The sequence below is a fragment of the Acomys minous genome (assembly GCF_964271855.1).
Source record: "Acomys minous genome assembly, chromosome: 8".
In the NCBI taxonomy this organism is placed as follows: Eukaryota; Metazoa; Chordata; class Mammalia; order Rodentia; family Muridae; genus Acomys; species Acomys minous.
The window spans coordinates 102811426-102828321 of NC_140489.1; the positions used below are offsets into that span (position 1 = coordinate 102811426).

At 51.3% G+C, this 16896-nt stretch overlaps 1 protein-coding gene across 2 annotated transcripts in view; it reads left to right on the forward strand.

The window, feature by feature from the left end:
* Positions 1-16896, forward strand: part of OTOF (otoferlin) — a 98828-nt gene that overhangs the window by 34197 nt on the left and 47735 nt on the right. For both annotated transcript variants that reach the window (XM_084791721.1, XM_084791720.1), the window contains exons 3-5: positions 2392-2480; positions 8751-8850; positions 10360-10541. In XM_084791721.1, coding sequence (XP_084647847.1) covers positions 2392-2480; positions 8751-8850; positions 10360-10541 — 371 coding nt within the window. The remainder of the gene's footprint in view (positions 1-2391; positions 2481-8750; positions 8851-10359; positions 10542-16896) is intronic.

The following is a 16896-nucleotide window of genomic DNA, read 5'->3' on the forward strand; positions in this document are numbered from 1 at the left end:
CCAGGGATAGCCCCACCTACAATGGGCTGGTCCCTCCCCGCAGAAGCCACTAATTAAGAAAATGCTTGACAAGCTTGCCTACAGCCCGTCTTACAGGGACACCTTCTTAATTGAGGTTCCCTCCTCTAGCGTGTGTCAAGTTGACATAAAACAAGCCAGCGCAGTTTTCCTGGGACCTGGCCAGTCCTGAGAGGAGATGACATGAAGGGAGGCGAGGCTGAGCAGCCAAGATGACCTTGTAAGCCCCAGCCCAGTCTGGGAGAAGGAAGTCCAGCCGTGGAACAACGGCAGGCTTGCAGAGGCCACTCTCAGGAAGCCTCTGTCCAGTGGTGTCCAGTGAGCTATCAGTAGAACTCTGCCTTACCCTACTTCTCAGAGTCATGGCTCCTCTGCCCATAAATAGGGCAGACACCAGCTTTCTGGGCTGTTGGGAATACCTAATTAATTAAATAATTAATGTGCATAAGGACTTGAGCCTCCTGCATAATATAAAGCTTTCTGCAAACAGCAACTGTTATTATTGTCACTGTTATTTATTCCTGAGCTATTGACCCATCTGAGCTGGTTGGGGAACTTTTAAAGCTAAAGTCTCTACTTTCTATCGTGTCTGTCAGAACCCCTGTTATCATCTCCCAGTGGCTTCTAGAAGCCCTTGCAGCCCACTACCCCTGAGTCCAGCTGAGGTGTGACTCAGTCGGAAAGGACGCTTACCTAGCATGCATGGCAGTTCCCCAGCACCGAATAAAACCGGTGGGATGATGCGAGCATATAGCCCAGCACTTAGGAGATAGAAGCAGGAGGACGGTCAAGTTCTAGGCCAGCCAGGGATACAAAGCAAACGAAGTGGATCCCAGAAGGATATAGACTCCAGCCTGCACCTGTTTTTGCCTGCCCCTTTCCTCTGTCCTCATGCCTGATGTACCAGGCCTGGAATGGATATGGGTATCACTCAGGTCTTATCCTCCTCCCAGTCTAATGGGGCATAAGGGTGTGGTCCCCACTATGGGGCATGGTCTCCGCTGTGGGGCGTGGTCTCCGCTATAGACTTGGCTTGTCCTTGGGGTGACTTGTTTTTTCTGACCTGCCCGGGGTAGATCGGGGTGGGGGTGTTGTCTGCAAGCATAGGCTTTCTCATAGATATTGTATAGTGAGATTTGTGAGCGGTATGTGTCATAGTATGCACCTAACCTTGAGCCCTGGCTCTACCTCACTTTGACTCCTCTTATTGGGGGTGGGGGACTCAGCCCTACAGTTTCCCTGTCAGACAGGCTTTGGAGGGACTGTCCTCTTGGCAGTTTTGCCCAGCTTGTCTTCACAGAGGATAAACTCTGTATTTACCAACAGAGGCATGCCAGAGCTCTCCCTGCTCGGAAGGCAGGGTCTCTGGGGAGTCAAAAGTAGAGATCAGGGAGCAGAACAGGTCACCTAGTAACTTGCATGTTCTTTAAGGTAATGGCTACCCACCAGTTCTCTAGGGAGTCCCACAAATATTACCCAAGGGATGCAATTCTTTCTGTCTTCTTTCTTTCTTCCCCAGTTGCTGAGGGTTGGAACATGACAGAGCCTTAAGGAACTACCCACCTCTCTGCCCCCAATCCCCACTGCCACTCATGCACGTGTGTGTGTGTGTGTGTGTGTATGTGTGTGTGTGTGTGTGTGTGCGTGCGCACGAGCGCGCACCTGGCTCCACCCATCATTGACTTTTTCTAAAGAACAACTCCTTTATGATCTGCATTGGGTCCTAGTTGCCAGTCTCTGAGCATTAAGAAAAAAAACCCACTGGATTTCTAATTCATCTTAGTATTGATTTAGAGACACCTCCAGGGGTGTGAATGGAGAAACAGTTGAGCACAGACTAGAGGTCTGACCTGCACAACAGGAAAGAGCTGCAGTATGTGTCCCTCTTGTTCACACCGTCACAATGGACGGATGACAGGGGTCGGAGGGAGGCGGGGGGCAGAGCCTGGACTGATCCAGGTGACTCATGAGAGAGCTGAAAGCCAGGACTCCCATCAGCTAATGCTGAAACCAGCATCCCATCACAGTGTCTCTGTTTACTGGAGTCCACTCACGCCCTGGCTGTGTCACCCTTCTCAGCTCTCATGGGAGCTTTGGGAATCAGAAGTCCCTCTTAGGTTTAGGGTCTTCCCCCTTGCCCTGTGACCTTGGCAGCCTGCCAAACCTCTCTAGCACCATCTTTGGAAGGGGGGCAGGGGAACAACACCTACCACACAAGGCAGCTATGGCAACGGAGTGAGAGTATTGATGCTCTGTTCCCGGGGGTCCTGGCCCATGTGAGGGGGTCACCCTGGCTGTTTGGAGGCCCCATCTCATCACTCATGGCCTCCCTGCTATTTGCACCCAAGGCCACAGCTGTTCCTCTCTCCCCAGACGTTCCGGTGGCCGGTGGCCAGCAGCATTGACAAGAATGAAATGTTGGAGATTCAGATTTTCAACTACAGCAAAGTCTTCAGCAACAAGTAAGTGTGGGGTGCGCTCAGGGTGCTGGCTGATTCCTGGACTCCTCTTTTTAGGCTTAAAGTAAAAGCCTGTGCTCTGAAGCCATCTTGAAGGGCCTAAGAGGTCCTGGACTGGCCTTTGCTACCCATCTTGCTTCTTTGGGGAATGGGGGGGTCCTCAAAGTACCCTGGTTCTTCCAACCATTGTCAACCTAGAACACCTGACCCTTGTGTGAACCCCTTAATTCCCTGCCCTTTTAAGGTTACATGTCTCTCCTTTTGAGCTCTTCCTTAGACACACTGGAGGATGGTAGCCCATTGGAGAAGTTAAAAGCAGAAAGGCTGCTACATCCTGTGGCCCTGAGGGGGAAGTTGTCTTACAGAGGCCGTTACGTGCTGTGGTTTAGGAGGCGAACATGATCTCAGACCCTTGGACCAGTGATTTAAGGTGTGGCCCTGAGCAGGTTAGGTAACCCCCGTGAGTTCACTGTATACATGCGTGGAAAAGATAAAAATGTGTCTCAAAACAGCTTTGGGAATGACATGAGATAGATCTGTTCGCTCATTCGTTCGTTCATTCATTCATTCATTCATTCAGCAGTGAAGTGCAAAGTGTATGCCATGAACTGAACTAGGTGCTAACGATGAGAGCAACACCTATCTCGTGGGGCTTCCATTCCGTAAATGAAATGCACCTACCACGCCACTGTTATCCTACAAGCTCAATCAAAGTAGCCCCCTCCTTCTCTGCGGGTGGCTCACAGATTTTGGAAGGCGCTAGAATGGTGGCTAAACATAAGTAAAACGAGACACTGTGCTTGGAGTAAAAACAAAACAAAACAAAACAAAAATCACTGCTCTTAGGTAACTTACCGGATATCATGGCTAAACTGGAAGGTGTCCCAAAAGACGTGACAGTGCTAGCTCAGTGAAGGTTTCTACATGACTTGGCGATGGGGATGGAGTGTAGACAGGCAAAGCTGACCAAACCCTGGGTCACCCTAGAAGTAGTACAGTCGCGACGGGGGAGGCAAAGGGTCCACTCTTCTGGTATCAGTTTGAAGAACTCCAGTAGGGAGCACCTGTGGTTGTCTTCAGTGGAGACTCTAACTCTTATGGTAAGTAGATGCACTCCTCAAGGAAGCCCTAGGGTCAGTTAGCTACTCACTCACCTGTCTACTCATCTGCTCATGCATTTTTTCACTCATTCATTCATCCCATCCCACTCATGCATCCTTCCTATTTATGAACCTACCTATCCATAAATTTTACCTATCCACTCATCTATTTATCTACTCATCCACTGATCTACCCATCTACTCATCCACTGTGTTAGTCATGACTCTTGCTAAAAAAAAAAAGGGGGGGGGGATCACGGTACAGTCTCTGTCCTCAAGAAGGTGTTTGTCATGGGAAGAGGAGAGGCACATGAGGACCAGGCATTACTAGCAGAGCAGGCAGCTGGAAGAGCCAGAACTCTCCAGCATCTGTGCAGTCTCAGGAAGCAGTCAGTGCCCATCACTGGGGGGGGGCAAGCCGAACAGACAACGCTTATAGAGGGGGTTTCATGCCTGCTGACAGGACCACAGAAAATATACTTAAGGCACAGAGGCCTTTGCTTTGTCTCCAAAGGATCTCAGCTTCCTCTGATACCACAATAAAAAATTTTTGGAAAAGCCATCCCAAAGACAAACCATGGCCTTCTTATCTGATATGAGGCACCCTGTGTTACTGAGGCAGAGAGAAACAGGGATGAGAGCAGTGGATACAGAGGATAGCAGGATCAGAAGCTAGGGGAGGCTCCGCCTAGGGCCTATCCACAGATGCCGCTGGGCGCCTTGGAGCTCAGCAGTAAAACCCTTGCTGTACAGAAAGGGAAACTGAGGCTCAGAGGCACATGGAAGTCAAGTGCTTGGAAGAGCTGGGACAGAACATATGTCTTCCACCTCCTAGTCTAAACCTCTGTAGCTCCCAGCAGACAGAGCACATGCATGTGATGGAGGAAACTGAGAAAGAGGTTGCCACCGAATCACCTACAGTGGGCGTTGCCAGAGCAGGTGACCGAAGTGCAGAGAGCCTGAGCCATTCAGGACTCCTGCTACAGACAAATCAAAGGGTTTAGGAGTTTTAGGGGCCAATGGATGGCCATCAGTGCATCTAGGCAACATTAAAGCTCATTTAAGCTTTTCCTAAATGCCAAAACGAGAGAAGATGGAGGAAGTGTGACCCGTCTCCTCACTGTGCGCTCTCGTCCTCCACCTGAGAAAGCAGGAAAGTCATGTGGGCCCAGGCCTGGTGAAGGATGACCCAGATGCCGTTTGGACCACTATTGGCCAAGATCTAGGATGGAAAGAGGAGACACAGGCCAACTTGGGAGCAAGGTGCTTGGAGTTAGGTGGCACTCAGGGCTTCCTACCCTGGAATTAAAGCCTACCTGGTTCTGCCCAGTGTGCTGGGGGCTGCTAGGAGGTAGAGACAAGGTACAAAGGAGGTATCATCCTGGCCAAGGACCAGAAGGTTGCCATGTGTGCTGGGCCACTGAGAACTATAGGTTCCTCCAAGATACATGGGATTTCCGTGAAAACCTATTAGGATGAAATGTTATGTAGTCCATGTAGCCTTACCAGGACTTTAAGGGGCTCCTTCTGCCAGGGATACCAGAGGCACTGAATAATTCAGAAACTAGGAGCACAGTGGAAGCCAGGCTAAGACCAGGGCACTTGACACCAGCTCCCAGGGGAAGACAATAAATTATTGACGGGATTCTGGTACCCAGTTGCCGCTCTGTTGTGGCCAGTCTCTGGACCCATTTGTACCTGAGACCTCCTCCCCACTGTCTACCTACCTACCTGAGAATCCTGGCTTCTCCCAGGCTTCTCTGTGGGGCCCCCATGAGGGGTACCCTCTTTTAAAGCGTGAGCTTGTCGGGCCACATAAAGGATGCATGGTCATCCTGGGAAACCAAGGCCTGCACGGTACGTTCAGAACATTCTTTACTGAGCTGCCAACTGTCCATTTCAAAAGTTATTGTTTTTATTATTTTATTATCTTTTATTTATTTATGTTTGTTATTTGAGGAAAGGGGGTCTTTTAGTTACACACACACACACACACACCACCACCACCACCACCACCACCACCACCATCACCACCACCACCATCACTTTAAGAGCTTTAAGGGTCAGGGACAACCTGGATCTGTTGTCAGAGCCCAGCTTACAGAGAGGACCCTGCTGAGCCCTCCACAGGCAGGCCACACACTATAGCAGGGAGAAGAGGCAGTGAGGCAGAGGGCTGCAGCATTACAGGGCTGGATCTCCCACATCAGCAACCAGGGAGGTCAGTGGCATCAATGAAAACATGAGACTTGCAGAGGTTGCAGAACTGGCGAGAAGCACATAGCTTCCAGGGAGTGAAATCTCCGTGAGGGACTGTTAGGTGAAGCCACATCTGTCTGACTCACTCCAGGGCCAAGCTCTTCCACCATCTATGCCCCCTGCCTTAGGGAATGACAGGTCTCATGGCCTGGGGAGTCAGGAAAGGGGGGGATTTGCCAGGAGGTTGGTTTGCTGCGTCTTGTAAGCAATGGTAAGAGAACTAGTGGCGGAAACAGGTGGCAGTATTAGTACTAGGGTTGCTGTCGCCCTCGTGTCTGGAAGAGGCTTGAAAGCCTGACAGAGCGGTCATTTCAGGGATCCTGAGCATGCCAAGCTCTCCTCCCAAGCCCCTCCCGAGCCTAGGAACTCAGACAGTAAGGAAAAAGAGATAGAGAAGACATCAGAGACTCACTAAAGCAACTGCAGGGGAAATGGCTCCCTCCTGCCCCCTGGGGGTGGTTTGTCACATTGCAGCACCTTTGTAGATGCCGGGCACTTTTCTTTGGCTACTCTTGGGCATCTAAGATGGAGAAAAAGTGTGCCTGAGTTCCAGCACTCAGCAGTTGCCTGGCAGGGCTTAGTGGAGTGTCAGTCAGCAAAGGCTCAGAGTAGGACAGAGATTCTCCACGTGTGCCCCAAGCGGCAGCAACAGCATCCCCCGGGTGGTTGAAAGTGCACGTGCCCAGGGCCCTCCCACCACCACCTCCAGCCTGAAGGTGCAGCCTGCAGACTCCTCAGATTCCTCTAGGGAGCAATCATTCGATACTGAAATTGGGTGTGCCTCTTCCCTTAATAAAGATAGAACTGAAACTCCCCCAGCAATAGCTTGGGACGCCCTGGACCCCAGCCCAGCACTCGGGCCCCCGTGTGCATCTTCACTCTGAGGAGAAGCCAAGATAGGATGGGGAGCTTCTCTGGGAAGAATCTAAAAGCCCCAGTTAAGATTTAGCACAGTGGACAGTTTGCCCTCAGGGAGGTGGGCGACTCACTGAGGCTGTGAGGTTGGGAGGCAGGCACTTCATTTATAATCATCCTTTATGGCTGCTTCCAACATATGCTCTTGGCACAGCTGGGAGGACTGTGTGTGTCTGGTCATACATAGTCATGTGTCTATGTGCACATGTATATAAAAGTGTATATGTGCACATGTGTATAAAAATGTATGTCCCCTTTCTCTCCTTCTGTCCATCTATCTCCTTCTGCCTCCCTCCCTCCCTCTCCCTCCTCCTCCTCCTCCTTCCTCTCTCTCTCTCTCTCTCTCTCTCTCTCTCTCTCTCTCTCTCTCTCTCTCTCTCTCTCCCTGATTTCTTGAGATAGGCTCTCTCACTAAGCCTGGGGACTCACTGATTCCACCAGACTGGCCATGACCTCTCTCCACTCTCCCCAGTGCTTGGATTGGAAGCGTAACACTGCTCCTGACCTGACTTTTAGGGGGGAAACAGATGCTAGGGATGTAAACTCAGGTCACCTCACTCACTAAGCCCCAGAATTAAAAAGAGAAAATCAGCGACCCCTTCTGTAGCCCTTAGTATATTACAAGTAACAAACATGCCTATGGCAGAATTCATCTGATAACTCACCTCACTTATATTTGTCATTAATTAGTTCTGTCCCTGTCCCCCTTCTTGGCCCCACCTCCCTCCTCCCAAGCAGCACATGTGCCCCGCAGATTGCTTCCAGGTTCCATATACTCTGTGTGCCCTGAGGCCTTTTTCACTTCTGTAGAAATGGTACACATGTTTCCCCTGGGTCCAGGTGGAAGTACCACATGAGGGCATCTCTCTGAGTACCCTGCTCCCTCCCAGTGCATCAGGCTCCCGGTCTCAGGGTGATGCTGGGATCCAAATCAACATTTATTGGGCACCCACTGCGGCTCATTCAAAAGCCCAACAGACACTGAGGACTCAGGAGACACCAAGTAGAGGCTAGACATGGAATATACAGGCTGCTCTGTGAAACACAGCCAGCAACAAGGGGGCCATCGGATGGAGTGAGTGTGTGTTGGGGACCAGCACGTCATTGTTTATGAAGTGAGGTTGAAATCACTAGCTTAGCTTGGAAGAAACTGAGACAGAGAAGCTTAGGTGAGCTCCCCAGGCAGATGCCACTCATGAAAGCATCAGAGCTGCATTTCTGATGCTGAGGCCATGCCCCTAGACCAATTCTGTGTGCTTGTCCCTGCTGTGCAACTCAAGCAAGGGGGTTCTGTGGTCACGTGAGGTGTGGTGCTGGTGCTGGTAGAGGTCTCTGCCACACTACCTGAGTCAGGAAGTAGAAAGAGGAGTGCTTATATGGCCAGGGGGCTAGGCTGGGCTGTAGCTCAATGGTAGAGCACTTGCCCAGCATGATCCAGGGTTCAGTTTCCAACATACACACACAGACACACACACACACCACCTCCACCACCTTCATCATCATCACCACCACCATCACTGCTGCTGCCACTGCCTCCACTACCACCACCACCACCACCACCAGCACCGGCACCAGCACCACCACCACCATCATCACCACATCCACCATCACCACCACCAGCACCACCTTCAGAAGCCTCAGTGTGTCCCCATCACTTCCCACTGTGGCATCTGGCAGCTTCTATACTGCAGGAAAGTTGCAGCCCCAATGCTAAGGTCTCCCTCTCTCTCTCTCTCTCTCTCTCTCTCTCTCTCTCTCTCTCTCTCTCTCTCTCTCTGTGGCCATCACCTTTCTGCTTCATAGTTCTCCAGGGAAACAGGCTACACATATCCAGCCATCCACACATGTAAGGGGCCAGGTACCCTCACAGCCCATGGGGCCTGGGCTACTATCTCCAGTCCCAGTCTAGGGAATTCACGATTCCCTCTGTCTCCTGGCCAGCCAGACACTGACATCAGCCTTGCTCTCATTCCGGCAATGTCCCCTCTGCCATTCACAGACTAATTGGGACCTTCCGCATGGTGCTGCAGAAGGTGGTGGAGGAGAATCGTGTAGAGGTGACCGACACGCTGATTGATGACAACAATGCTATCATCAAGGTAGGTATGCCAGAGAGTTCTAGGACCTCTCCCATCACCCTGTCGCCTGAGAGCCTACTGCACCTCCCACAGAGGATGGTCTGCAGCAGTGGTTTTCAACCCTCCTAAGGCTGTGTGACCTTTACCACAGTTCCTCATGCTGTAGTGGCCCCTCCCCCAACCATAACATTATTCTTGTGGCTACTTCATAATTTTAATTTTGATATGAATTGTAACTTCATAACTGTGAAATTGTTATGAATTGTAATATAAGTATCTGTGTTTTCTTATGATCTTTGGCGACTCCTATGAAAGAGTCATTTGAACCCCAGAGGTACTACACCCCGCAGGTTGAAAACCACTTTGTGTAGAGAGTACTCCATGAGTAATGAGGGAGGCCCCGGGGGGACACCAGGGAGGCTCTGCCAGAGCTTTCTGGTATAAAGGCTAATGGTAGAGTCCCTGTAGTATGCCTGGGTCTGTCCCAAGTGGCTCCTCAGCTTCTCCCATGGTGACAATGCTAGGTGAGGGTCCAAGGATGCCGTCTCCTCTCCACTGATGTGTTTTTCCATTTGGATCCAGCTCAGGAGTGGGTTAGAAGTGTGTCTTTCCATCCAATGGTTGAGCTGAGCTTTGCCAGCGCTTCCAAGGCGGTAACCTCCGTTCTTCCCACATAATGTGGCTCCTCTCTGACCAGTCCAAGAGGGATTTTGTTTTCTGCTCCATTTGTCCAGTTCTGCTCAAATATGCATAGGCATAAATGCACTAGCCATATCTGGTCCACCCTACAATGTGTGTCCCAGCAAAGGAAGATAGGAAAGCCCTTGATGCGCAGTCCCCTCTACTCTGATGAGTCTCCTAGTTGCCCTGCAGCTCCTCATAGGCAGCTGGCATGGTGGAAAGGAGCCTGACCCTTGGATATGATTTCAGGTTAGACCTACATAACATCTGCAAAGTGAGCAAAAGTATATCGACCTCACACGGTTGTTCTGAGGGATCAAAGGGCACACAAAGTGCTTAGAATGCTGGGTGATGTATAAAGAAGGGGAAGGGAGGGGAGCAGAGAGGAGGGAAGGAAAGGGAATAGGAAGAGAGCAGAGAGGAGGGGGAGGGGAGAAGAAGAGAGAAGAGAAGGGAAGAGAAGCTAATTTTGTCACTTTGCCAGAGAGATCCCCTTGCATCTGTACATAGCCCAGGTCACAAGAATATGGAGGTGACCCAGTCTTTGGAGATGCCAAATGATTCTATTAATTATTAATACTGAGGACTCAAAGGCCTCACACTCAGGCTTGGGCCTAGAGATCTGGGACAGCCCCATGACTTTGGACACCTGGGAAGAGGAAAGCGTAGTAGCACCGTGGGTCTCAGTGAACCAGCGGAGACCTCGTACATCAGTCTTACTCAGCCTTATTTTCTCAGCTGCTAACTGAGGTGGAATGGTCCTCACCTAGCCTTCATAGGGAGTGAAAGCGCCTCTCAGATGCCACAGGTACCAAGGTGACCAGCTGCTCACCGTCCCTCTCTCTTCAGACCAGCCTAAGTGTGGAGGTGTGGTATCAGGCTGCAGATGGCACAGCGGGCTCCTGGGATGATGGAGACTTCCTGGGAGATGAATCTCTTCAGGAGGAGGAGAAGGACAGCCAGGAGACAGATGGCCTGCTACCTGGCTCCCGACCCAGCACCCGAACATCCGGGGAGAAGAGCTTTCGCAGGTAATAGGCTGCCCCCTCCCCCACTGCCTACTAACCCCAGGAGGCCTGGGAAGCTGATGCCTGGAGCCAGTGCCCTGGAAGGCCCTCCAGGCCTGGCTGGACTCAGAGTAGGGGGCTGAACAGCTATAGAAATACTTAATAGTTGGGGAGATGTTCACACTATTACTCACCTGGCTCCCAACCCAAGAGCATGCGGGAGGCCCTAGTCAGAATGTGAGGCCAGGCCTGTTCCTGCCCAGAGGGAAGGAAGCAAAGGCCTGAGAGATGGAGTTCTAGCATAAGGGGGAGACTGGAGCTCCTATCCTCATCAGAGGAATAGAAAAAGGAGACAGGGGAGGCCTCGGCTTCTCTTGTCTAAGACCCAACGGTGGCAGCTAGGCCCAGGCAGCCTGACCTCTACCTTGACCCAGTGAAAAGACCCCCCCCCAAGACAGAGGCCTTTTGTTGCCAGAGCGAGGCTAACAGCCTTGGTCAAGACCTGGCCACCACTCTGCTGTGAAAAATTTGTCCAGGCTCTTCTGTGTCTAAGATTCACATCCCACAAATGTCCTGCCCTCTACAGATGACAGCGGACTTTGAGTCGGCCTCACCTCCCTGTAGTACTTTTTAACCAGAGACAAAATGCAATTTGCACTACTTGAAGCTCAGGGGACAGACCTGAAGCTAGAGAAATAGCCCCAGATCCTAGGATTCTGAGACCACCATGGAAGGTGCTTTATTTAGACCTATGCCTAGAGGTCTGCGGTGCGTTTTGAGAACAAGAGTCCCTTGTGTCGTTGCAAGCTTCTCCCTCCCCTTTCTTCCCTAGGTGACGTTTACTCAGCCCCTGTGCTGGAAATCACACAGGCTCCCAGTTAATGAACTGGAATTGCAATGCTTTTGTCAAACCTTCTCTCATCACCAGCCTGTCTCGCAAATACACATTTAAATAAAAACCCAGGAATATGTGCTTCGGGCCAGCCATATCCCCTGCCACACAAATACCAGATCTTTTAGCATAAGCCCAAGCCTGTATGCCAGCAGGTCACATAATTTCTCTCACCCTATCTACTGACCTGTAAAATTGGAGCCGTTGCCATACACCTTGTTCCAAGCACCAATCTGTTTTTGACCAAGGAGATATTGTAACGTTATAAACGAAGAGCCAAGTATTGCACATGGAAGGGCTCATGATAACAAGTTCTTCATCCTGGACAGTGCTAAACATGAAAAAAAATAGGTTTAGAAATGGTAAGAGGAAGAGCAGAGACTGAATAGCATGTGAGGGGATGTTAACAATGGCCCCACCACCTGTCCCTATCTGCCAACACTACCTGAAGAAGAGCTGGGCGGGGCTTGTTCTGAGTGAGCTCTGAGAAGGATACCTCCCACTGTAGAGAAATGAATAGTGAGCTGAATCAGGTAAGCTAGCTCCATCTGGTCGACCTCAACTCAGCCCTCATCAGCTGGGTGACTCTGACATATCACCAACCCTCTCTAGGTCAATAACAGCAACACATGAGTTTAGAAAGTAGACATCCTGGCTCCCCATCACTCTGGCCTCCAGCAGAGCTCAGGATACTCAGGGACAGCTATGAAAACGGCTTCCCCCATGGCCTGCCCTCAGCAAAGGGGCAGTAGAGAACAGACAGCATGGTGTGGCTCAGATAGAGCAAGATAGAGGGTATTTCTCAGACGCCCCCCCCCAGAGAGTCCTGGTCCAGGAAAGTGGAGCTAAAAGGGCTTCCCAAAGCTTCACTGCATAGCATCCTGGTGTCCTCTCATATCCCCACCTCCCTGGACCACACCCCACTCCCCCCCACCCTCCCCACCCCCACAGTAGGAACAAGGGTTTCATTTCAGGGACTGGGGATTGGGCAAGAGCCACAGCACAGCCAGAGCTCCTAGCTTTCAGTGGATGCCACCACTGTGGCTAAAGGAATATATGAGAGCACGCTGCTTCCATTGCTGCCGCCTGGCACTGCCAGCACCTTAAAGATGGATGTTACCACCTTCTCCTCTCCTCTGGACATAGCCTTGTAGCCATCAGTATCACTCCCTCTGCTCAGGTGGTGTAATCTCTCCTGGGCCCTGACCCATCACATACCATGTGAGGTCCTCTGCTCACTTCCTGAGCCTCTGTCTTCATCCAGGGGCCCCCTGTCTCTGCCCACTTTTTACAAAATAACCCCAAGTAGGCAAAATACCACCAAGGGATAGTACAGCAGAGTGGAGCATGGAGAGCCCAAGTGTTGGCTCTGCTGTTTGGGGACACATCTCTTCGATTATAAGATGGCTTTCACCCACGCCCACAAGAGAATTAGGAAGAAATGAGGTACTTGCTATATGTGAGTGATAGCCATTGACCATGGAAGGCAGGCTTTCAGCCAGCACTGTCTCTTCAGACTCCGTGTTACCTCGACCCAGCCTGTTTCTCCTCTGAGCTCTATCTAACCTTCTGGTCCAGGTATTGTTACCAATCTGACTTTCACCCTGCCTTATGTTATGCTCTCACAGTGGTGCCCACCAGAAGTTCAGCCCTGGGCAAGAACAGAAATCTCTCTCTCTCTCTCTCTCTCTCTCTCTCTCTCTCTCTGATACACACACACACACACACACACTCACTCACCAATGTCCCTTTTGCAAGAAAGGAATGGATTACTAACTTCATGAGCACTTCCACTCTCAGGAACACAGAATCAATATTCCAAACTGTCTCAGTCTCAGGACAGAGGGAGATTTTGAAAGCATGTACACACCACACACACACACACACACACACACACACACACACACACATTCTCTGCATGGTACCACGGAGTCCCATGCCCCTAGATGTCAGCCTCTGACACCATCTCTAGGAGTCACATCTTACAAAGGAGCTCCAGCTTTAGTTGGCTAAACAAAGCAGCCTTTCACTTCCCCCAAGATCCTTTGTCCTCTGACGCTCTTTCTCTTCATCTCATCGTCTCTACTTAACCTAGCCTCTCAGGCTTCCACAGCCCCACTACCACCTTCAGCTACCCAGGCCCCTCTGGTGTCCCTGGGGATGCCTAGGTAATTACTATGTTATTCTTTTAGAGGTGGGTTGTGACAGGAGCCAGTCTCCTTTCCTGCCTATTGGTATCCCTCCACTGAGTTGGAACCCTGTAGGCTCTAGGAAGCCCCTTCCTGTGTCTGGAGCAGAGAGCAGCTGGCCACGTGCACATAGCAGTGGCTCTGAGAAAGGGGTGCATAAGAGTGTGTGTGTGGTGCAGTACACACTGCCTCCCTCATCCTTGAGTGCTACTTCCTTGCTTTTCATGAACTAGGAAACCCTTCCCTGTCGGCCTCCCTTCACCAGGATGGGACTCAGTGCTGCAATGATTGCCAAGGGGCCAGGGGAACCAGAGTCACAGCCAGGCTGGGGTTTCGGAGTAAAGTGGTACTCCTCTCCTTCCAGCCACGCTACCTGAAGTGGGGGTCCCCAGCTTTTGAGTAAGCCAAGTGAGGCCTAGTGTTGAGATGTGCCTGGGTCCCTTCTGGGTCCAGACTCTACTGTTCCTCCTCCAGTCTGTTGATGCTTTTTATCTGGGAGCCATGGGGCTCCCATGATCTTAGGAAGAGGGCTTGTTCAATGAGGCTGAGAAGCAGGACTTACACAACCACCAGGAAGTGCCAAAAGTACCACGTGAGCACCAGGAAGAAATCCAGGCATATCTGGGGCTTCCCTGGGGCAGGCAGAAGGTGAGGTCACTGCTTGCCAGTTGAGTGGCAGAGGGCAGCCTGAGCCTCCACAACCTTGAAGCAGGTGATGATAAAGATGGCCGCTTCCTGGTATGACAACTCAACCACAGTGGTGGCTGCAAAGGCTTTAGCCTGGGATTTGCATTTGTTATTTCTAGGAAGAGCAGCAGAAGTAACTGCGGATGCAGGAAACTCACCATGGCATTCTTTCTTCATAGAAACAGCCCTTTCCCCACCCCATTTCCACTCTTAGAGAGTGTGGTGAAGGCCTTGAGGCTGGAGTATGGAAGCAGGGGGAGAGAAAAGACGTCTCCCTACATCCTGGTAGACATGATACCTTTGAGGGGGGGGGAGGGAGGGAGGGAGGGAGGGAGGGAGAGAGAGACCTAGTTCCCAGTTATTCTCACTTAGCCAGTTCCACGCAGCTGCTGACCCTTGTCAACCTCAAGCCACATGTGTCTCTTTTGTAATCCATTGCAGGGACTGACATGTTGTCAAGGATCATGGAAATCTCTTCAAAAAAAAAAAAAAAAAAGCTGAAGCAAACCCTATCCTCAGAACCTGGATTGACCAGTCAGAAAGACTGGCAAGGCCTTCTAAGGCAAATGTGAGGGTGAAATCCAGAAATCTTGAATAGAGCCTTAGCTCCTGAACAGCTCACAGGAACTTTTGCCCCTTCCCTCCCCAGCCCCTCATGAGCAAGCCCCGCCCCAGCAGCCCTCTGGGGTTCCTGTCAGTGGCCCTAAGGTCAGCTGAGCTGGGCTGGAGTAACTGAGGGACTCTCCCCCTCCATCTCCCTGCTCCCTGCTCAGTGATGCTGGCTGATCTGGGCAGCCAGGAACCTGGCAAAATGTGGGTCTCTCTGAACTAACCCACTTGCCTAACAAAGGCTAGCCCGCCGAGCGTGGACTTGGGCTGTGACTCTGTATGGAGGCTTCCAGGCCTGAGCTATCCACGGCCTCACCTGGGCCAGGTCTAAGCCAGGAGAGTGTGTGAGCAGAGGAAAGTAGATCCTAATAGTTTGGCTTTAGTTTATTTTATTATTGATTGTCATTGACTCAGTACTGGACAGGCTTTGAGAGAACATTCCAGTTCTGGGCGCCTCTCTAACGAAAGGTGGGAGTACAGCTCCCCTGTACCTCTGAGCCCTTTAATGGTGGCCCCCACTCCCCAACTCCCCCCTTCCTTCTTCTCAGTGGCTGAATGCCCCATCTGGTAGCATTCCAGTCCCGACCTCTCAAATAGGCTCTGCCCACTGTGTCCCTAGAGGACCCCACAGCATGGGCCCTACACACCGCTTGGAGGGGACCACAGGAGGAAGTGAGGGAGGAAGAACTGTTGGGGACCCTACCCTACAGCAGACCCTCTCCTAGGCTAAGAGGAGACTGGCTGGGTCTGGGGGCCATGACACTCCTACACCAAGGACTTAGTCTTGATCAGTAAGGGACCTGTGGGATAGGGAAGCTGCTGGGGGTGGGGGGAATATGGGGTCACCAGGGCCAGGGGCTAAGGTTGTGAGGGTCTCTGGTCCCACTCTCACTCGCATCCCCTTGTCTCCTCATTTCTTCCCCCTACTCAGCAAAGGCAGAGAGAAGACCAAGGGAGGCAGAGATGGCGAGCACAAGTAGGTGTCCCAGGCCAGGGCAAAGCCAGCCGTGCTGGCACTCCTTCTCGGGCTTCCGAGGGGGAGGGAACGGGCTGTCTGAGAGGGCCTAGGAGGGGCTGTCCTGGTGGAGCAACAAGGGACACAGAGGGTGAGGGAGGCCTTTCCACCAGACTGTGGGGGGAGGAAGATGGGAGAGGGTGGCGAGAGCCAGGGAAGCGGCCAGCACTCTTCTTTCCACTCTGAGTCCTTGGGGGATGATGTTTCCTCTTTCGCTTGTTCTTCCTCTTCGTCACTGACCAGATCTCTTATAGGCCAGGACCTTAAGCTGCCCCACAAGGGAGGGGACAGCTGAAGAGTAGGGGCCACAAGAAGCCAGAGGCTACCCTCCGGTGTAGGCAGGACAGACAGCCTTGGAGGTCCAAGGAAGACAGTCTCTGCGTGTGTGGTTGCAAGGTGTAGCCAAAGCACAAGATACAAAGAGCTGAGTAGAGATTGACACTTCCTGTGACCCTAGCAATCCCCAAAGGGCATGCTAGGGCAGGGAGGCATAGGGCTGTCCGATGGGCTGGTCACAAGGGTCTAGCAACACTGGCCTGAGCTGATGTGCTTGTAGGCTCCCCAAAGCCACATTGTCATCTGAAGACTCAAGTGTCACGGGAATTACAGTAGTTTAGGTCTCCCAGGGCTGATCACAGTACGAGGGGACTCTGACCTTTGTGTATAGTGACAAGTGTCAGTTCCAGAGAACAGGGAAGAGCTAATAAAATAACAACAACAAAAATAAATAAATAAAACCAAAATAAAACAAAAACCAAAACCACAAGGAATCTAACTCCCTACCCTGAGTTCACAATGGACCCAGGAAGTTTAAAGTACCTAACTGTGCTTAAAGCCAATTAATCCTTCAAATGCTGAAAACCCAGGGATATAGTCTTTACTTTCCATTTAAAGAAACTGAACTCTAGAGATATCAAGAGATTTGCTCAAAAGTATGGTCCCAATGCTTTAAAAAATGGTTTACAGTTGTGGCGATAACAATCTGAG